The sequence below is a fragment of the Cucurbita maxima genome, unplaced genomic scaffold (genome assembly GCF_002738345.1).
Source record: "Cucurbita maxima cultivar Rimu unplaced genomic scaffold, Cmax_1.0 Cma_Scf00028, whole genome shotgun sequence".
In the NCBI taxonomy this organism is placed as follows: domain Eukaryota; kingdom Viridiplantae; phylum Streptophyta; class Magnoliopsida; order Cucurbitales; family Cucurbitaceae; genus Cucurbita; species Cucurbita maxima.
In genome coordinates this window covers 1,472,376-1,494,513 of record NW_019272044.1, presented here as the reverse complement: position 1 = coordinate 1,494,513, position 22,138 = coordinate 1,472,376, and the positions used below count along the sequence as shown (strand labels likewise).

Genomic DNA, 22,138 nt, shown 5'->3' with positions numbered 1-22,138 from the left:
ATAACGTGTCCATGTCGAACATATATCGGACATTCAGTAATCATAGAACTTGAATATGAATCCAACTCTTTGAGCCGTTTTCAAAGCAATGAATAGACAAATTGTAACTTTTTGAAGCACGGTTATTGACTTTAAATTTGTTTTTGTACGAAACTGATGAACAAGACATTGTGTACGTGACTATAAAATATAACATATCACTATGTGAAATCCGACATCAGTTGAGGAGGAGAACGAAGTATTCTTTATAAAGGTATAGAAATTTTTCTAGTATACGTATTTTAAAAACCTTGAGGAAAAATCCGTAAGAGAAAGCCCAAAAAAGATACTATTTATAAGTGTGGAAACTTCTATCTAGCAGCCATGTTTTAATAACCTTGAGGGAAACCCAAAAGGGAAAGCCCAAAAAACACATTCTTTAAAGGACGTGGAAACTTTTCACTTATGCATTTTAACTTTTCACTAACATATGCATTTTAATAACCTTGAGACATTATTTATAAGGTCTGAAAACTTCTCCCCTCCCTAGCAGATGCGTTTTAATAATAACCTTGAGAGGAAGCTCGTGAGGGAAAACCCAAAAAAGACATTATTTATAAGGGTCTGAAAACTTCTCCCCAACAGACGCATTTTAATAACCTTGAGGTGAAGCCCGAAATGGAAAGCCCAAAGAGAACATTCTTTATAAAGGTGTGAAAACTTTTTCCTAGTATACACATTTTAAAAATCTTAAGGGGAAGCCCGAGAGGGAAAAGTCCAAAAAAAGATAATATCGGCTAGCGATAGACTTGAATCGTTACACACCATATCTTTGTTTGTGTTCGTGCTTCTTTGCCTCAAAGTACCGAGATATTGATAAATACTTCGAGATCATAACATCAAATTACGTCATTTGAAAACAAAAAGATTTTAACTAATGAGAATCATGGACACAGTCAGGGGCTTGCTTGTACCTACTTCAATGGGGGTAGGGGAGAGAGAAATGTCGACAAGAATGCCATTGGCCTAAAACCTTAGCAAAATGATCCTAAAACACCAAATTTTGTGCTTAGTCTAACTATATCATACAAAAACAAAAGCTAATATCCTAAGGAACACAAGTGTTTAAATTCATACTATCTCCCCTTCGAGCCGAATTTTAAGCAGCCTCAACATTTCAACCATTCATGGCGCTTTCGCAGTCTCACGAACAATGGAAAGCTTGGCCAAAAGACCGCATAGCTGCAGATAAGACCCAACTCCATCACAAATTCTCATATGAGCAAACCCAATTTCCTGCAATTCATCAAAAGAGTGAGTACTAGCTAATCTGGTATGGTCAAATGATAGCTCAGGTTTTAACATACCTTCATGAATTCCAGTTTCAGATACTCAGCCATATCATAGTTCTTAATAATACGGAAAAGAGTGGTTATTATGTCAGTGGGAGAATAGCCCATGTCGTAGAGTTGCTTCAGAGCTGCACAAGCATCGTCAAATTTACCTTCAAGCACGTTACGCACCATGTTCTTAACATGCAGCGGATGCGGTTGATCGCAAACCTAGTGAATCAACAAGCATGTCACAAGATGAAGTTTTCTGAGTCTAAGATAAGGAAAGATAAAAACATGTGACAGGAACCTTGAAAACATTGTCCTGGTTTACAAAGCGGAATCCACTATATGTAGCTTGCAAATTATTCAGCGCTTGCCTCATATCACCATCAGCGGTGAAAATGATTGCTTCAAGACCTTCTGGAACATAGGGTACCTTCATATTTTCAAACAATTATCATTTCTAAACTACTTGAAAATATTACCAAACATGGGAGTCCACAAAACAAAACAAAACAATTTAAAAAAAGGCTCAAGGTATTGTTAAGGATAAAAAAAAACAAATGCAAATTAAACAAAATAATATGTAGTGAACACACAAAGGGAGATGTTGAAGTGAACCATAATCGAAGCTTCTACTAGGAGCCGACTAAGCTAACGTGTAACGAGCCAAGAAATTATTCTAAATTTTCATAGCAAACTGACAGCTCCATAGCACATAGAAGTGTTCATGAGTCATTTGGCATAACACATAACATTGATGCCCCAAACCCTTCTCGCTTCAAAACACGGCAATCATTTGTTCTATATCCATGCCTCTATGAAATTTGTAGTAGGACCCTGTTTTGCAAGAATGGTTAGCATCTCACGATATTGGCCAACTAAGGTACTCTTTAACCTTTTGCTAGACAATGAAGGTTAGCATATAAAAAGCTGAGGTGAGTGCATCAGATGGTGTTTGTCATTTTTGGTGGCTCCTTCTACATTTCATTTTCTATATGGTTTGTCTAAACCACTGCCTTTACCAGGCTGCTGTTTTGTCCCACGCTTTCAGGCTGATCTAAAGGCTTGCTTTCTTGCTCCAAGGCCAGAAACATATAGTTTCTCCGTGATCGTAGGGATCTAAGCAAGAGGAGTGGAAGATAACCGTACTTCGAAAAAAGCTGCACTTTAAGACACAAGTTAGCAGTTATTACATGATCATTGCAATTGACCACCTCATGAATTGTGAGATCCCACATCAATTGGAGAGGGGAACGAGACATTCCTAATAAGAGTGTGGAAACCTCTCCCTAGTATTCGCATTTTAAAAACCTTGAGAGGAGGCCCGAAAGAGAAAACCCAAGGAAAACAATATCTGCTAACGGTGGGTTTGGGCTGTTACAAATGGTATCAAAGCTAGTCAAGGGACGGTGTGCCAGCGAGGACGCTGAGCCCTCAAGAGGGGTGGATTGTGAGATTCTACATCAGTTGGAGAGGGGAATGAAACATTTCTTATAAGGGTGTGGAAACCTCTCCCTAGTAGACGTGTTTCAAAACCTTGAAGGGAAACCCGAAAGGGAAAGCTCAAAGAGGACAATATCTACTAACGGTGGGCTTTATCTGTTACATGAATTTCTTTGTTTTAGCGTTTCAAGCAATCTCTCAAGCTTCCATTTTCTTCATGGAGGAAATTAAACATGTTGAATGTCTCCTGGTCATACTTGCAAATATTCAGGTGTAAGCCCAGTATAGCTCAGTGAAACCTCTTATGGATTAAAATAACTCATTCAGCCAATTTAGCCATGAAAGGGCAGATCTATTTAGGCTCAAGGGAAAGATGATCCAATTTAATACATCATTGTCTTCATTTGGGTTGAACCATGCTAATGGCCAAGATAAAGGGGTGCTTTCGAAATGTCTCAATATACATGCCCAGTTATTCTTTTGCTCCAGACATCTGACTCCCTCAATAGCTTGCTGATACCTTGAACACGACCCTACAAGTTTCTTGATTTTCTTGTTCTTAATTTTCAAGCCTATTAAAGGAACAACAAATCGCAACTTTTCAGTACTTTCGAGTAAGTTTTGGACTAATGAGTAAATAACTGAGAGCACCTAGAAATTTTTTCATAAAAACAACAATAATAATGTTTTTTATTATTATTATTATTATTTTTGGGATGAGAAACCGCAAAGGGGATATATTCATTGAAAAAGAGAGAACACACTAAGGGCTGGGGTTGAGAGAAACCCTCCCCTCACCAACTACTTTAAAAGAGTCTGCTGATCGTTGATAATCACCAACACACTATACTTACAAAACAACTTTTTGTGTAAAGCAATTCACCAAGAGCCCGTGTTTTGTATATAAAGTTACAAAAAGAATCAAAATGTAAGGACTTATATTCAAATGAACACGCATTTCTTTCTTTCGACAAAAGCCACAAAACAGCCCTAAAGACGCAACTGCCTATCACCAAAGCTTTACCTTTCAGATTCCAAGCATTCAAACCCTCCAAGTGCCAATCATCAATTCTAATTGGCATACTAAATGAAATCCCCAGAAGACCCGCTAGAATATTCCAAGCAATTCATCCTCCCTTGTTTCTTTTTTGGCAACTTATATCTCAATGTGCCTTGATAGATCAGTGCAATATAAGTTGCCAACATAATCTGCATCTAGAAGGAAGAAGAGACCAGTCTTTGAACTTCCTTTGCAGCCTATCATCAGTATTTAGGCTTCAAAATGCCAAGGACCAAAGAAAACTGGGATTTTCTTTGGGCTTTTATGCTTCCAGATTAAGCTAGTCAAACACTTTAGATTGGACCTAGATCTTGAAAAAGGGATAAGAAGTAATTGGAGATAACACTCAGCACAGACTGGATAAGGGTGAGCCGACCCACCTGGAGAAAAAAGCATGTTTCCAAGTAGAAACATTTTATGAACCTAGTCTAAAACAGGGTTCCATAAGATCATACTCCACAAATTACCCCCAAAAGGGAGACCATGATGGTAGGTCGGAAGTTAGCTATGCTCACATCCAACCAAGGAGACACAAGAGCTTAATTTAGTAGTTGAAAGAAATATAATCCCCTTCAAAACTTGTGTCTACCCCTTTGATAGCTAGCCTATTGATGGATGCCTACCACCCACCGAAGAGTTTGAGAGAACGGAAAATTGTATTCTCATAGCCTAAAATAAAATAAGATATAATACAAAATCTTGGAGTTAAATCCTTCAAAAGTTATAACATATACTAAAAAACATCAAAAATAAAAGAAAAAAACGAATATTTTTCTAAAAAAAAGGTTTTTAATATTATGTTCATTGATTATTAAAATAATAATGATGATTTTTTAATTAATTTTTTTATTTGAAAAAAAAAAAAAAAAGGAAAACTAACAAACTAGGATTAGTTGGTTGCTTGCACCCCATAAACCTATCGGTTTCCATTTAATGAAATCAACACCAATTGACTAACTTATAGCCCTAATATATATGCATATAGGAGATACACGAAGGGAACGAAAGCGAGAGAGTACTGAAAAGAAGGCAACATGACAAGGGCCGAACCATCCCTTCCACAAGTTTCTAACATGAACAATCAGCAATATTAACATTTTACTTTGTTTAGGTGCAATTTTAAGACACATATCTATGAGAAATTCAGGCCTACACAAGTAGTTTGAGAGGAACAAGGCTCTTTATCCTTTTGAACAATACAGCTTAAAAATATGACCAATGATTACTAAACAAGCTAGCCATTTCCATCAAAAAATTGCGCAAAAGAACAATGAGACCAATGCATAATAAAACAATGGCATGAGATCTAACATAGTGATGCTTTCAGCCTTTCAATAAAGTGATACTTTCTTCAGAAGATAATCAAGCGGCATTAAGTTTATAAGAACAATTAAATTTAGCAGAGTGGTTGTATTTATAACAACAGAAATATAGTCTGGAATGCATCTCTAATCATTATCACAAATAATTGATACCTTTTCTGCTTGAAGTACCACCATAAGGCGCCCAAGAATCTCTTGATCTGTTAATCTTGAAAATCGAACAATTGCACATCTACTCTGAATAGGCTCGATAATTTTTGAGGAGGTATTACATGCAAGTGCAAAACGTGTTGTGTTCGAATATATTTCCATTGTACGCCTCAAAGCTTGTTGTGCTCCAGTTGTCATGCTGGATTATTTTCATAATCATAACCATCCCCAAAAGTAATAAATAAACAATGGAACCCAAAGTCAGAAAATGAACAGCAAAGCAAAAGTAAAAAACAGGTGAGGGATAGGAATGCGAAAAGGAAGGGAAGGAAACAAAGAAAACCTCCCAAGAAAGAACTTCTTGGTTCCATTTAGGATCAAATAGTGTCACAAAAGTGGAACTTGCACGCAGAAAACAATTTTTTCGATATGGTTAGATCGTATAGCCTATGACTATGAAATGTGTCATCTACCCTAAGAAACAAGTATGAGCACAGATATGAGACATGAATATGACACGGACACCGACACGTCAATTTGTTAATTTATACAAATGTACGACATGGACACATTGGGAATTTTTATTTTTTATAGAAGATGTGCATGTTCAAAGGTTCCGGAGTTGAACAGCTTTGTTACGTGGTTTCTATTTCCTCTTTCATTTTCTTCTTCTTTTGTAGGGGTAGACAGACAGACATCTTTTTCGGTTCAAAACATATTTGACATTTCAAAATAGACTAGATACGTGAATTTAACAAAAAAAAAAAAAAATGAATGTGCTTGAAATAGTGAGTAGTGTGTCCCTCACCCCACAATTTCTTCATGAAATTTTAGGGCTGATTATAATAAGGTTAGTAATGGTTTGAGCAAAGGACAAGAAGTAATGAGCTGGATTAAACATTTTTTCTTTCTAAATTCTCGATCAAATTTTTTTTACAACGATGTGTTCCCTACACGACCAGATATGTTCCATGTGTGTTCCAAATTGGACAAAATAAAAATAAACAAGGATGCTACAAACACTCTACAAAAGAGAGTGTCCGTTGAAACCTACCTGTCAGCTTCATCCAATATTACCACTTTGTGTCGACCAGGAGGCAAGGTTACTTTCTTTTGAGCAAACATCTTGATTTTGTTCCTCACAACGTCTATTCCCCTAAACAAGAACACAGGTTAGAAAAACATACAGATCCAGTAACATTTGGAAATATTTGAAGCTTAAAAAGCATAGAATGTGCCACCTTTCATCTGATGCATTAAGCTCCAGAACACCATCCTTGTAATTTGGTCCCAAGAGCTCGTGAGCAAGAGCCAGAATACTGGTTGTCTTCCCAGTTCCTGGCGGACCCTAGAAAACAAATATACAGCAACAGAGTATCACCAATAGCAAGACAAAAGGAAAAACCTCATCCCACTTGATTAGAACCTTTTGAATTTCGCTTGCCCCCTAACAATTGTGAATGAAATTTTTAGTATATTTGACTGCAGAACATTAAACCCCCCCCCCCAAAAAAAATAATCAAAAACAGGATAAAATTCGAGCCTTATTAGTTCCCAAATCCCCCGGTGCCCATGAAAACAGTTCAAAGAATGAAAAAGATGTTCAAGCTGCATGATTTTCTACTTCACATAACTAAGATTAAAAATTAAGCAACCCTATGTCCCATAACTGAACTACGACATCAATGGCGGCAATGTAAATTGAACAGTGAAAAATTCGAGAAGAAAAAGCGTTCGAGAAGTACAGATAATATGAAATTGGGCATGTTGCCGTCGCGAGCAATGACTTGGAGCCGAGAAACTGCTTCTTCATTGCCCACAATGTCAGCAACCTTGCTGGGCCTGTACTTCTCCACCCATGGCATGTCGTAGCTGCTGCTGCTGCTGCTTCCTGAAGAAGACGCCATGGATTTTCTCTGTCTTTGCACAGATGAATGTGGCTGTTCGAGGATGGGTAGAACAATTTGAAGGAGAAACTCGGCCCTTCCCACTTCGCGCCCTCGGCTTGGCTTTTTTTTTTTCAATATAAAAGGGCAAAACCCCATTTTTTTTCTCATCGTTAATGACAGCTTTGACCCTGCATTTTTTTTATTTTACCAATAATACCCTCCCATTTTTTATTTTAATTTTTATTATAAAAAGTAAAAAGTAACCCTTTTTACCTTAAATTTAAAATTTACTAGAATAAAATTTTGATATAATGTTAAAATGAAAACGGTGACATGTAACAAAATTGTGGCTTGAATATTGATATATCGTTTCAAGTCTCGATCTCGATCCAAATTTTATTAATTTTTTTATTGAATTCGGGTTGTTGGGTTGGTAAATCGAGCAACCCCAATAGAATTCACAGCGGTGGGTTGTTCTTTTTTTTTTTTAAAAAAAAAACTATTAATAACTAAAATCTCATAAAATTTAAATATTAAACATTCACGAGTCACAACGCATCACCGACATGCTACAAAAGTCAAATATTCTTAATATTCATAATAATTTTAAAAGCATCATATTTTATTTAAGACTAAAGCGCAGTGTTCGAAGAGGAGAGAGTTCATCGTTCAACAATAAAACACCGATTAACTTTCGTTTTGGATAGAGATGCACATTTAACCCAAGGGACTATAAAATTCATATTTAAATGGAGAATGATGAAAGGAGTCGGGAAAGATTTCTCTCTGTTAGCTAAATGGAATCGAAGATGGAGACTATATTTTTTTAGTTCCAGTTCCTCTCTCAAGTCTCGGTTTTTGCACCAATTTCCGGCGTTGATAAAGTATTGTAGTATTAAATTTTAAATTTTTAGTATAGAGTATTTTGAACTCTAAAAACATTTTTTTAAAAAAAAAAAATTAAAGATAATTTGGTAATTTAGCTTAAAAAAAAAAAAGATTTTGAGGTGAATCTAAAAAGAAAAAACATGATGACGACACGTGGCGTGATGAATGAACAAGTTCCCCCCGACCAGTAATTTTCAGTTTATGAACAGACAAAACGACACGTGGTTTCGATCCAATCGGGCGTGTCCCACAGGTGGGGAGAAAAGACAAATAATTACAAAGAAGCCGCGATCCCGGAGAGACCATAACAGGACGCGCCATTCCCATTTAGCACCACGACGAAGGAATCGCAATTCCTCCCCCCTAGGCCTTCGTATCATCATCCACCCCACCCTCCAAATCTTCCCCTACTTTTACCCGGAGCTCCGATAATCCTTCACCTCCCAATTGGAGTTTCCCTCTTTCGTTGTTTCTTGCACGGGATGAAGCAAGTCAATTCGCGGACTTAGGGTTTGATTGATTGTTTTTGGAATTTCTAATGGCATCTTCAAGGTCTCCGAATGGATCGTCTGACGATATCGTTGATACCTCCCCCTTGATGGGGAATTCGAATCGGTCGCTTGATGAAACGCATTCGGGTAGGCGATTTGTGCAGAGGCAAAGTCTGCGTCAGGCGGCGAGGTTTCTGAGGCAGGCGAGTAGTCGGAGGACGATGCGTGAGCCGTCTATGTTGGTCCGAGAGACAGCTGCGGAGCAATTGGAGGAGAGGCAGAGTGATTGGGCGTATTCGAAGCCGGTTGTCATCCTTGACATCGTCTGGAATTTCGCTTTTGTTGTTGTTGCTGCTACCGTTTTGGTTCTGAGCCGCAACGAGTCTCCTACAATGCCTTTGAGGTTGTGGATTGTGGGGTATGCGTTTCAATGCGTTCTCCATATGGTGTGTGTTATTGTGGAGTATCGTCGCCGCCAGCGGCGGCGCTATTCAGACTTCAATTCGATGGATGAGGGAAATTCTGCACGGGGGCTTTCCGGTTTGGGGTCGAGAGGGAACTCGAGTCATTATGTATCATTGGCGCACCTGGATGATAACGACACCAGGTTAGGTTATATATACGTTTTTACATTAAGATTTAAATATGATGTTGTCTTTTCCAGAAGTCTATTTTATGATATTTGACATGCAGTGATTTCGTAATTGTTCTGATAGGAATTATAAGGAACCAAAGGAGAGATTTTTTGTTTGATAGAGATGATATGTTTGGTTATATGCAGCATGTTAGTAAAGGACGTGGATTCTGAGTTTGCTTTTCAATGGGAAATGTTAGACTATCAGGATGATTACATCAGCTGAGCTTTTCTCCCAGCTGCACAAATTTTAGAAATTCGAAATGTTTGGTTAAGTTTACTATCTTGGACGTCAATATATATATATATATATATCATAATTCTTACCTCCAGGCGTGATTGATAAGGAAGGATTGATACAACAAGAACCATTGTTCTCTTTACATTCCTATTTTCAACTAAACCACCCTTGGCATCAAAGTCTCATCATGTAAAACATTCACGTAGTCTCTGGCGCAGTATGAAGGCAACTCATTAGAGCTATTATTGTTAGTCGTTTGTTTAGTTTATCATTAAATTATTAAACTGAAAATTTCAGTTTTTTTTTTATCATGAAACAACTTCTGGTTAAATAATGAAAAAGAACGAGTGTTCAAGGGATACAAACTCCCATAGGGGGTGAAAACGAAGGAAAAAAAGAAAATACAAAACAACAAATACACCCATAGAGAGATTTAACCATGAAAAGAAATATTGAAAGAACAAAAAAAGTTTTTCAATATCTTCGCCTGAAGGTCTTGGAGAGCTTGCAAACAAAAGCTGAAGCTACGAAAAAGGCCTCCACCAATCACGTAACATTTAAAGCTATTACATTCTTCCAAAGAAAATCATAAACCAACCTCCAACCTTGCCATCAAGAAAAACGTATGAAACAGCTGCTATGCTCATTGAAATTAAGGTTGCAACAAGGCGACAAACCAAAGAGCTCAGCCTCTAAGAAGACAAGGCAAGACCATGCCTAATTTTGAGTGTAAAGCTGAGAGATTTTGATATAAAGCAGAGAGAGAATCCTAGTTTCAGCTCTGAATGAGGTTTTTATCTGTGTTTGTTGTGGCTTCATTCACAACATACCAAATCTTAATAAGAACGATCTTGAAGGAGAGATTTCTCAATTACTGCCCCCACACTATTGAAACTATTAATTGGCCCAGTTTTTTGGTTTTCAAAACCAAAAAACTGTCAATTAATTAATGAGAAGATTCATCCCCAACCCTTCGATAACCTTTCCACTGGATTTTCTGTAAATCGAGCCAACCTGTTAGAGAATTCCCCAAGAACTCTAGAATTACTTGAGATTAATTTCATTGGAAGGGTAACAATAGGGAGCAATCAAACATTTATCCAAGGTGATGAAGATGGGATTGCACGCATCTTACGATCGCAAGCCTCAATAAGAAAAGCAAACTTACTAGAAATCGACCAAGTGGACACTATAGGGGAAACTTCTTTGAACTAATTAGCAATTGAATTTAATGATGGGCCAACAACACTATCTGAAAAAAAAAAGAAAAAAAGAAAAAAAGAAAATGAAGCTTCAAAGTTATCATCCATGCAATGATCAACCTCATTTCTTCCCAGTACCTGTAAATTCAACAGAGGCTCTTCGACTCCAAAATATTGATGCTAGCAACTTATTCCCCATCAGAATCATGAATTGATGAGGAAGAAGGTGAAAGCTCATTACAATTAGAAGAAATTAGAGAAAAAAGAGGAGAAACAAGGGGAAGTTTTAGAGATGGTGGAATGAAAGGAGATTGAGAGGGTATTAATCAAGTAGTTGATTGTTATTGGAGTTGTATTTCATTGTATCACCTTATATGAAAGAAGGTGTGAGAAGTAGTTTTTCCTCAGCTTATACGTATGGCTGCTCTGTACACAATTTAATAATGATAAAGTGCTGAAAGGTTTTCTCCTGCATTTTTCTGGTTTCTTTACTATCATTTTGACTGAGCTCAACACAGTTGAGGGAATATTCCGAATCCAATTGCATTAATCAACTCTATTCATCTATGAATACAAGCATAACTTAGTAGATAAGATATCGTATGACTCTACTTTAAGTGGTTTGGTCCTCCATCCTTACAATTATTGAACTAAAAAAAAAGTAATAACTCTACTTAAGAGCCACGTACACTTGAAAAAGCTTAAGAACAGACTTTTGGAAAAATATGTTGTAGGATATCACTCTTGCAAATGGTTTGGAGTGGATAGATTGATTTAACTAGATTTTATCAACCTCAGTTTCTTGATGACAATTGAAATTAAGTGAATAAAAAATGTAGGATGTGGCAGAAGTACACTGACTTGTTATGAGCTAGCTTTGCTCACCCCTTAAATAGAAGGATGACTAGAATAGTAAATTATAATGCTGCTTGCTCAATTTGGTCCTGTCTGTCTACTTGTGTATCACAGTGAAGACAGACCGTAGTGGTGGAACAGTGTCTGTCAATTTTTTTTGCAATTCCCCAAGTTAGGTAGTTGTTATCTGTAATGATTTTGGGAGTTTGTTTAGGTTTGTTCTTTTTAGTTTTCTTTCAAAGTTGTTGGGTTAGAGTTGTGAATCTTTTCTAGATTTTGGTTCTTTTGTATAATGTTGATACTCTTTTGTAATTTCTATTTTATCAATGAAAAATGTTTCGTTTTGTTCTTTAGATTTATAGAGATGTGGGGTGGACAAAGTTTGTGCTGGTTTTTTCTTTTTATCTTTCGATGAAACTTTTCTAGTAAACAATGGCAACCCCACACTGTGTAAAGAAATCTGGAAAAGCAAAATTCCAAAGGTCCCCTTTAATAACTATTTGCTTTTTTTTTCTTTTTTCTTTTTGGTTTTTGAAAATTATTGCTTGTTTTCTCCCAATTTCTTTACCATGCCTTGCATCTTTCTTAAGGAATCATTTGAACTCAACCAAATTCCAAAAACAAAAACAAGTTTCTAAGAACTTTTTTTATTTTTTTATTTTTATTATTATTTATTCTGATTTCCACCGGGTGGAAGCTCAAATGATTAGAAGAGAAGTCTTCCACTTTACAACAATTGACATTATGAGAGAAGGAAGCTCCACTCTACTGGGATTTAGAGATATCTAGATACAAGCCTGCTCTCAATAAGAAAAATGCCAAGAATTTCCCATCATTTTGCATACTGTAGGTGACAGATTTCCACGAAATTTCTCCCACTTTAAAACCCCTCGGGATATTCCTTCCACAAGAGAAATGAATTGTACGGCTGAGGGAGTCTCCAATAATAGTGGAAGGGAAATGGCATGGAGATCGTTGGGAGCTTGCCCAGTTGTGTTCTATCAGTTTGGCACACATGGAGGAGATAGCTGGAGATTTAGAAAGAAAATTACGTGGTTGCCTTTAGGATAGAAATAAAGGAGGCAAACAAAATCATCTTGTTAATCAAGAGAGATCGACTTACTGCTTTTAAGGGGAGGATTAGTAGTTGGAAACTCGTGGGAGAAAGATTATTGAACGTTGAAAAAATGGATGTGGAAGTCCATTTTATTGTTGAGAATACAAAACAAAGGATAATTTTAAAATGAGAATATTTATAGAGAACATCTAAAGAGAGGCATTGGAACGTATCCCACCCCAAACTTTTCTTAGAACCTCTTAACATCCCTAAATACTCCTAATATTTTCAATCCATAAATTCCATTGAACTTCAGAAAAAAAAGGTAGTCTTCCAAAGAACTTGATCCCTTATCACCTAATGGACTAATGAGCACAAGTATGTAGAAACAAGCTACTTCTTTTTCTTTATCATCATCATTACTATTTTCGTCCAGTAGTCAATTACATTCTCATTGTCCAGCATGCCTCTTTCGAATCTTGGCTTACAGACATTTATAAATCTACTTCCAACACAAAAACTTCTTAGCTTATGCTTGTGAGCTCGCCGAATAATGTTAGATTATAAAGCTGACTATAATGTGGCTTGATATTAGTAGAATTTTTCACGTAACAATAAAGGTTATAAAGCTGATTCATTAACTGATCCCTCCAATTTTCTTTATATCTCCTATATTCATTTTTTCTGACACGACAGTGTAGCAAAGCACCTGGAATCTGCAAATACTATGTTTTCCTTCATCTGGTGGATTATTGGATTCTACTGGGTATCCGCAGGAGGCCAATCTTTAGCACACGTCTCCCCTCTGCTTTACTGGTTTGTGATTATTCCTTTCTTGTACCGGATTTTGAAGTTGATGATTACGTTTTCATAGATTCTAACATCTATTAATGTGGTTTGAACTGCAGGTTATGCATCATATTCTTGGGTTTTGATGTCTTCTTTGTGGTCTTCTGTGTTGCTTTGGCATGTATCATTGGAATCGCTGTTTGCTGTTGTCTTCCCTGTATCATTGCACTTTTGTATGCTGTAGCAGACCAGGTATTTTATGGTGTCACTGAAGATATTTTTATGTTTTCATTAAAGGGCAAATATTTTTGTGATTGTTATCTTGTTGTCTCCTTTTTTGTTTTTTTGACATTTCCACGTAATAATAAGATTCTGTATAAAAATTTTCTGCTTTTCCCATTATAAAACTATGGAAGTAAAAGTAAGAAAGGGAGAGAGACGGGAGCTGTCTCCTTTTATTGTGTGTCATTTTCATGTATAAGATTGATCGGCTACCATTAGAAATGTGTATCAGAGAAAGCGCATGAGGAAGGAGGGTGTAATTAGTTGGTTAAGAAGGGAACAACTATTTTTTAACTAGCTTCTGGGGCTGACTCAAGGGGAGTGGGTCAGGGTACTAATAGGGCAGGACAGAGTTGAGTAAGGTGCGTTTTGGCTTTAGATTGGGTGTACTTGGGAGAGATGGAAAGCTCTAGAATTCTTCCTAATCAGCTCTTATCAAAGATTCTCTCATAAAATTCTTCTATGTATTAGCTTGACACCCTTCTTCTTTGTTGTAGTTAGTCTTGAGGTTATTGAAGCCTCGTTGAAGAATTTAGGATGCAAGGGGTGGGATCCCTTATAGTCAGTTATTACAAGAGAGAGAGAGAGAGAGAGAGGGGGGGGGGGGGGGGGGGGGTGAAAAAGTAAAGGAAAGAAAAAGAGAGAGAGAGTTTAGGACCTGAGTTTGGTAGCCCATATTATATTTCATCCTAGGGCCAAGATAATGTGATTAGTTTGTTTACAAGGCCAACTTTACTGCCTTGATGCATATAATAATTATGCATATATGCAGGAAGGAGCAACCAAAGAAGATGTTGAACAGTTGTCAAAATTTACATTCAGAAAGGTTGATGATGCAGAGAAATTCTCCGCTGATGTACAGGAACCTCTTGGTGGCATAATGACCGAATGTAGTACAGATTCACCCATTGAACGTGCCCTCTCACAGGAGGATGCGGTATGTATGCCGTACCATTATCATATGCCAAAACTGTGATACAGTCCATTGCAGGATCTTATTTTGTTATAAGCTAGAATAGGCCTCTGCTGCTCTCAAATAGATGATTGTTTGATGGAAATCTCGTCTTTTAGGAGTGCTGCATCTGCCTTTCTGCGTATGAGGATGGCGTTGAGCTACGAGAACTCCCATGTGGTCACCATTTCCACTGTGCCTGTGTCGATAAGTGGCTGTATATTAATGCTACCTGTCCTCTCTGCAAGTACAACATCCTGAAAAGTAGCAACCTTGCTCAAGAGGAAGTTTGAAATTACTTCTCAATTTATGTGTATGAAAGAACGTATATACAGGTGCGTTGTGTGTAGTTGTGAAAGGGATGGATCAGCAAACTCAGTATAGGCCTTTCTTTTGCTGCAGTTGCTATTATTGTTGTAGTGAATGTTATTCTTTGCTGTAGTCTTTGCTCTGTGCCCAGGTTGCTGCTCGTGTAAATGGCGATTGAAGGTTCTCTGTAATGACTAATACCCCCCACCCCAAGGCATTCCCTTTTGTTTCCTTCTCCCTAGTCAACTTCTGTAATCTTGTTGCTCAATAAATTTAAGTTACACATCTTTTGTTTTTGTTCCTTTTTTCCAAACTTTGTTGCTGCCTTTGGGAGTTCGTGTGTTGCAAAACTGACTTCACCATTTTATGTGCACAACTCTCTCTAACATCCAACCAATAATTCTATTTTTTTTTTTTTTTTATACCTAATTGGATGTATTCAGATCCTTGTATTTTGAATGAAGTTCTATTCATTTTCATTTCATTTTTAAGGGATGAAAATGGTCTCTTTTTTTTTAATGTTCACGGACCAAAGTAAACTAAAGTTAAGTACAGGACCAAAATTAATCAAAGTTTTATTTAAAGTTAAATTTATTATGTACTTGAACCATTGAATCATAATATTGTGCAATGTCTCATTAATTGTTTGTGCTACTTTTATATTGTGCCTATTGTTGAGCCTATAAAGTATGTGTTTGTTAGTAAAATGTTGATCTCGATCTAGATGAGATGATATATTCTAATAATTGTTTTCATGAACGGTACACTTTGATAATATCTAAGAGTTAGGGGTGTACATACGACTTGATTAACTTGGACTACCTAATTCAAACTATAAAAGTTAGTAGCTTACATTTTTTTTCTTTCTACTTTGGGTTGGGTTGAAATTTTGGAAAATTAAAAATTCTGGGTTGGTTAAGACATTTTGTTCCCAATCATAATTCAACTCAACCCTACCCTACTTATTGTCTATGTTTTGTATGTTTCATTGCAATATTTATCAGGAGTTATTGAGATTGAAGTTGTATGTGTGAACAATTTATTTTACGATGATTAGTTATGAACTTTAATTGGCATAAAATGTGTACTCTCGACCAAAAAGATTTGAATTCTCCATCCACCCAGTATGGTAACTCGAACAAATGTTACCTTCGATTTCATTTTGGTCCATTTTAGTTCAATCGGTTGATTCAATTTCATACCAAAGGGAATGGTTTCGAAGGAAAAAGGTCAGTTCCACATCAATTTTAATGAACTTCATCACTCCACAAGTATCAAGAATGTAACAAAAGGGCTGCACAAAATTCATATTTTGTATGAGTAGTGGTGCTTCAACACCAAAACACAAGCATTCACCATTACACAAAATGGAAGTAAATTTTACATTATAACAAGGCATACAATATGATAAGACTGGCTATACTATATGGATGGCTTTCATTTTCTTTCCCCTTCTATGACTGTACTATCAGGACAAAGACAAAAAGAAGTAATAAAGATGAACAAAATGAATGATAATACTGACTATGATGCTTTGTGAAGATTACAGACTTGTAATACTACGCAGCTTCATTGCTTTCAACATCTTTACTTCACAATTTTCCTTTGTTTGGATCAAAAAGATACGTCTGGTTCTCATACAAAATTGATGCTCACCTCATGCATTCCAATGTCTTGCTACTTCTCTTTATCTTCTTCTTGAAGGTTTTTTTGTTATTTCTCCATGATCTGAACGTCAAAGCCGTCCGGGAACTGTAAACCGGGAGTTCGGACGATGTTGCCTCCTTTGATTGCTTTGAACCTGAGAGTTCCAAATGTACAAACATTAGTTATCTATCTCTGAGGACAGAGGCATGTAGTTGCCCCTAGTTTGTCTTCGATTCATAAAGTTTTAGCAAGTATCGTTTCAATTTTATCGGATGTTCCCGAAGGGACCAAAGAGTTGTATTACAAAAATTAAAAAGTTTTATATATAAAAGGCTAGTCCTGTCTTACTCTCTCTTGCAACTTACCTGTACTTTGTAACCAGACAATGGAGAAACACAGCCATTTGAACTTTGGTAAAATCTGTACCAACACAGAACCTCATGCCCCCACCAAAAGCCATGAAATGTTTAGAGGCTCCCTTCAGTTCAGATTTCTGGCAAAAAAAGAAAATCAATTATTCTGATCCCAAATATCAAACGTAGTGAAACTACTCACAATAGTAACTAGCTCAGACAACAACGAAAAAAAAGGACGAAGGATGTATCCTCGACATACCTCCCATCGCCACGGGTTAAAAGCAAGGGGATCGACGTACTTTTCCGGGTTTAAGTGCACGGCTGGAGGGCAGACCATAACAGCCCAGCCTGCTGGAATGGTATATCCTGCTCAAATTAAGGTGCATACATATTTAGTCAACCTCTGGTATGATCTTTTGCAGGAAAAAAAAATATATCTTAAATGCTACTACTGCACACCCTTAAACTGGATATCTCTTAGTGCTTTTCGAAAGATTCCTGGAACTATATTTGCCAGTCTCGCCGTTTCATTGATAAACTGAAATTTGATGAAGTTGGTTTGTGAGAAACATAGGGCATAAAAGAGAGAAAAGAATGAACATATGAATAATTCAAGTAACCTGAAATGTGAATGTCATGGATTTGTATTCCTCCCAAGTAAGCCCAGAATGTGCATTTTCCCTTCTCTTCAATATTCCCTCATGTTCAGCCTGATAAAGATGCAAATACTCATCAGAAAAGGACAGATAACAAGGTTGTGGAAAGCAAGTAGCTTTTATGGCTGCTATAATAGAACAGAACGGACCATCAGCTCCTCTAGCACATGAGGATTGTTGAGGAGAAATTTGATGGCTGCTGTAATAGCAAGTGAAGTAGTTTCAAAGCTTGCAAAAAGTAGTACAAACATAAGGTCCAAAGCAATTTCCTCAGTGAGAAGAGTTCCATCTTTCTCCAGTTCTTCAAGAACAAAATCAAAAAAATCTATTTGTTGTTTCCTTGGATTTGCTCGCCTTTCTTGTAACATGTTCTTCAGCATCCTCATTGCTCTTTTCCGGCCCTGTTAATTCATTTCAAAGTAAAAGATCAATTTTACAATAGATTAGTTCGAAAACAAGTCGTTATCAATTGCAACCTGTGTTGTTAGTAGGTTTGAATGGAACAAATTGAAGTCATACTGATATCAAAACACAACAAATGTTGGGAAAATAGTATAAATAAATAAATAAATAAATATATGTGTATATATATACATATATATATATATATATATATATATGTTGAGAGAGAGAGAGAGAGATTATAAGAAGTAAGACATTTTCAAAGATAACAGAAAGATATATTCAAACTAATAATTTGATATCAATCGTGTTTTAAAAAGTTAAGCTTCTAACCTAACCGATATTGTAACTACATGCTCATTAAACTAGCCATATTGTAGAAGCTTAAAAAAAGTAACTTTTTAGACGTAGCTTTTGATACCAAATTTGGCACTTATTTCTTATGTATATTAGGAATATATTATGAAATAAAGAAATTATTACTAGACAAGCTTAATTTTGAACTGAAAACGGAATTTCTTTTGAATTATTCTAAAAAAACTCCAAAGTTCATCTTGCAGTTCTAAATTAAAATTTTGCCTATTGAAGCTATCCATAAGAGTACCCTCAATTCCTATGGCAAAATGAATACAGAGGAAGTGCCCATCATTAGAATTTCTACACTATATTTGGATTACCTGTAAGCATTTGTTATAAGCAGTTCCGGGAACATTTAGAGGGAAGGAGATCAAGCCCTGTATGAATGCAACAAAGTTCTCTCTCAAATTCTCCGAAGAATTTTCTGAATCATAACTAATCAGCTTCTTTGCAGTCAGATGAAAAATCATCTGCATGGACCAAAAAATCAGTATCAGACATGGAAAATGAACAGAAATTCTAAAACATGCCATTGTTAACAAGAATGTTTGAGTATGTAATTACACTTGCAGTATTATCCTTCAATTCAACTGAGTTTTGAGATGACCATTGTCTCAATCTTTGATTTGCTACAGCCTCAACTTCAGGTATCATCTTTCTCAGACTTTCAGGGCCAAAAAGATGAAGAACCATGTTCTTAAGATATTTATACATGAAACCGTGCAGCGAACCAACATTTTGCCTTCCAAATATCTCTGTGAAGGTATCAGGATACCAGCTCTGGAACAATTGTCCCTCTTCTTGAAAGATATAGTAATTCAAGTCAGGGTCTGTCGAGACAATCAACGGTCTTCCCACCAAACTCGTTCGGAATATCGGTCCATACCTGAAACATTTAAGTGCTTTCCATAAGAACATGAGGAGACAGAAAAAGAACAAGAAGGAACATAACAAACCTATCCATTCTGTTTCTGACGAAAGGAGGAATATCAGAGGAGGTATTGGGAGCAAAGAACTGCAGGGTTTCACCAAGTAGAGGAAACCCCATTGAACCTGGTGGAAGTTTTCCATTACATTTGGGATTTCTCCATCTATAAAGCCAGTGTGTAAAACTTACAACAACAATAGCTCCAATCAAAAGAAGCCACATTCTGGGTATAAATAGGAACAGAGAAGTTCCAAAGAAGAAATATATATATGATTGATGCACGCTGAAATGGAAATATTGTCAGAAGGAGAAGGGGGTGAGTGGTGCTTGGATGTGGGGAAGAGAATAATCAGAAAGCAGAAGAAAGTGCTGGCATGTATCTCCCTTTGAGTAACATATGAGTGAGATCTTATCATCATATATAGCCTCATTGGACATTACAACTAGTTAAGATAGTAAATTAAATCTTGTCCTCTTCCCTCTCTCTCTCTCTCTCTGGACCCTTTATTTAATACAAAATTCAATTCAATTCAATTCTAAAATATGGCTTACAGGTAGTTAAGAGATTGAATAAAATAAGTGTTTAGTGTTCTGTCTAAGACCACAACTCCATATCATTTGTCAAACCCCATATTTTAGATCTCGTGTGAAACTTACAGGATGCTTCCTCCACTCCCCTCTCACCCTTTGTAAGATAATACCTCATCTTAAGCCACCATTTTCAAACCAAAAGAAGAAGGAACACGAGGGCAGAATAATGCCTTATTTTAAGGAGCTTTTGCTTAAACAGAAGGGGTTTTCTTCATATATTTTTTTTTTAAAATTGAAAGGGTCTGTTTGTTTCTCTGTAAAGTTCCAAAGTATCTGAATCACTAAATCATCAATGGAAAACCAATCTTTCATTAGATCATTAAAGGCTCAAACGAACATCAGATTTTTCACACCAAACACAGGAAAATATTCCTCAATATCTATGTTAAATACCAGAGTATCTAAACCTCCAGGATTTGATCACTATAAACAAAGCCAACATGGTGTTATTTTACAAAAATTTGTCGCGTTTTCTCTTCCTAGATCTTCCGCTTTAGCTGTAACCACCACCCAATATTCCCCATATCATACTCAAATCTTGTTGCTTACATCAATTGGAGATATGGATGAAGAACATTTGAACAGCAAATCAGCAGTAAACGATTATGCACACCAAGTGTTTGTAAAAATGTTTCTTCCATATTTCCATAAGTTAGGTATGTAAAAGGTGGAGAAACTGATTAAACACACCTTCTTCCAGACATGGAGCTCCGTCCCAGAATGCCATTGAGCCACAAACTCCAAAAATTCCATTATCAATGCTACAAGTTAGATCGATAGGTCACTGTGCGGCTAGCGAAACACAATAATTGAGAGCTTTTAGCCCTCTCAATCCGATAATGCGCCTCAGAAACTAGGGTTCATAGTAGAATTGCTCCATATGCAAAGCTCAGGGCTCGATTGTTTCTTCAATTTTTTTTTTGTTTCTCTTTGAATGTTTCTCTCTGGTTTTTGTTCTTCGTTTGGAGTCATCATTCACTCATTCAAAAATTTAAAAGAATATAATTCTTTTTTAATTTCTAAATTTTATTCGATATTCTTTTAAATTACTAATTTATACTTATATTTAATAGTTTAAAAAATTAATTTTTGTACAAAATTAAGCTCAAGAATAATTCTATTAAAATTCATAAATTAAAAAACTAAACAAAATAACATAGTTATAATTTATTAATTGAGGTAAAAATTTTACGGTAAAATTCATAGCATCTTTTTAAGTTTTAAATTCATTTGATTTTAAAAGTTTAATTGGATTAAATTCAAAGCCTAAGGTAAATTTGTCTTCTTTTAGGGTAATTCTTTTTTTCTTTTATTTGAGCTAGTGTAATTATTATCATTTTAATTAAATTATTAAGCTAAAATGATAATAATTTTAAATGCAGTTGCTTAAGTTATTAAATTAAAAAATTATTATCATTTTAGTTTAATAATTTAACTCAGCGTGTCAATTATGTCTAATTTATTGAATTATAATTAAATTAATACAATTTTCACGATAGCATTAATAAGAAATTTTGAAAGGTTTAAATTAATATTTAATAACCCTCGTAAGCATTTGGATATGCAAACCTCTAGTTCACAAATGTTAAAACTCCCAAATTAATTTGATTTTACCTTAAGGGAAAGTAAAATTCGGATTACCTTGTTGATCAAATATCTCAAAACATGAACACTTGTTTGATATTCAAATCATTTCACAAGTAAGATCGATCATGTTAAGCTTAAATGATTCTAAACATGTAATCTAAATTACATATAATTGCACGGAAACGTAACCCTAATGGTAAATGAATCACTTCAAGGAAAAGTTAATTAAATTTGGATTACCTTATTGATCAAATATTTCAAACCAAGAACATTTGTTTGAAATTCAAATCACTCCACAAGCAAGATCAATCATATCAAGCTCGAATGATTCTAAACATACAATCTAAATTATATAGAATTGCAAAGAAACTTAGTCATTGGCTAAAGACGAGCAAAAATTATATCTTTACTACATTTGTCATGTCAAATCCATTAGCCTCAAAATTAAAACCCTTCGTGTGGCACGAGGCATTCAAAAAGTTGTAACTTTCATACCTTATGACTATAATTAGTCACTCTGTATAGTCATAATTAGTCCGTGTCTAAAAATGCCTTAAAATACATTAAAGAAACATCATAACTCTAAATTATCATTCAAAAAATTGGTCACATGGGTAATTGCTGAAATTTATAAATGTGGTAAGAGTTATAAGCTGTGTGTGTATCGAGTAACCAAACAACTATTGGTCACTAAAGAGTAATTGCTCAAAACTATTTTAGGTGAGTAGATTACA

General features: G+C 35.8%; 3 protein-coding genes and 1 long non-coding RNA gene across 8 annotated transcripts; 2 read left to right on the top strand and 2 right to left on the bottom strand.

Annotated features, from left to right (window-relative positions):
* Nucleotides 1-887: 887 nt before the first annotated feature.
* Nucleotides 888-7,305, bottom strand: LOC111465064 (replication factor C subunit 2). Of its 2 annotated transcripts, XR_002714126.1 has the most exons (8): nt 7,037-7,305; nt 6,533-6,639; nt 6,346-6,447; nt 5,295-5,490; nt 1,621-1,749; nt 1,347-1,541; nt 1,072-1,275; nt 888-1,036 (listed from the first exon to the last, which is right to left on the bottom strand). XR_002714126.1 is itself a non-coding variant. In XM_023109331.1 (7 exons), exons 1-7 carry the CDS (start codon nt 7,196-7,198, stop codon nt 1,165-1,167), a joined length of 1,002 nt encoding a protein of 333 aa, XP_022965099.1. In that variant the 5' UTR covers nt 7,199-7,305; the 3' UTR covers nt 888-1,164. The 2 variants fall into 2 exon arrangements, 1 of the variants encoding a protein (XP_022965099.1); XM_023109331.1 differs by having other exon boundaries at nt 888-1,275.
* A 1,059-nt stretch (nt 7,306-8,364) lies between these two features.
* LOC111465048 (E3 ubiquitin-protein ligase At1g12760-like) lies at nt 8,365-15,177 on the top strand. The gene is made up of 5 exons (XM_023109309.1): nt 8,365-9,166; nt 13,245-13,364; nt 13,457-13,589; nt 14,392-14,556; nt 14,691-15,177. Exons 1-5 carry the CDS (start codon nt 8,607-8,609, stop codon nt 14,862-14,864), a joined length of 1,152 nt encoding a protein of 383 aa, XP_022965077.1. The 5' UTR covers nt 8,365-8,606; the 3' UTR covers nt 14,865-15,177.
* On the top strand, nt 13,933-14,235 carry LOC111465162. The gene is made up of 2 exons (XR_002714160.1): nt 13,933-13,981; nt 14,117-14,235. It is a non-coding gene; the product is annotated as an uncharacterized LOC111465162 (long non-coding RNA).
* A 986-nt stretch (nt 15,178-16,163) lies between the features above and the next one.
* On the bottom strand, nt 16,164-20,762 carry LOC111500308 (cytochrome P450 87A3-like). Of its 4 annotated transcripts, none has more exons than XM_023152045.1 (10): nt 20,508-20,762; nt 19,255-19,410; nt 18,863-19,184; nt 18,619-18,768; nt 17,689-17,940; nt 17,504-17,593; nt 17,343-17,421; nt 17,143-17,249; nt 16,893-17,020; nt 16,164-16,681 (listed from the first exon to the last, which is right to left on the bottom strand). In XM_023152045.1, the coding sequence occupies exons 1-10, from the start codon at nt 20,519-20,521 to the stop codon at nt 16,594-16,596; spliced, it is 1,386 nt and encodes a 461-aa protein (XP_023007813.1). In that variant the 5' UTR covers nt 20,522-20,762; the 3' UTR covers nt 16,164-16,593. The 4 variants fall into 4 exon arrangements, with proteins under 4 accessions (XP_023007813.1, XP_023007814.1, XP_023007815.1 ...); XM_023152046.1 differs by having other exon boundaries at nt 19,255-19,389; XM_023152047.1 differs by having other exon boundaries at nt 19,255-19,351.
* Between the last annotated feature and the right edge of the window lie 1,376 nt (nt 20,763-22,138).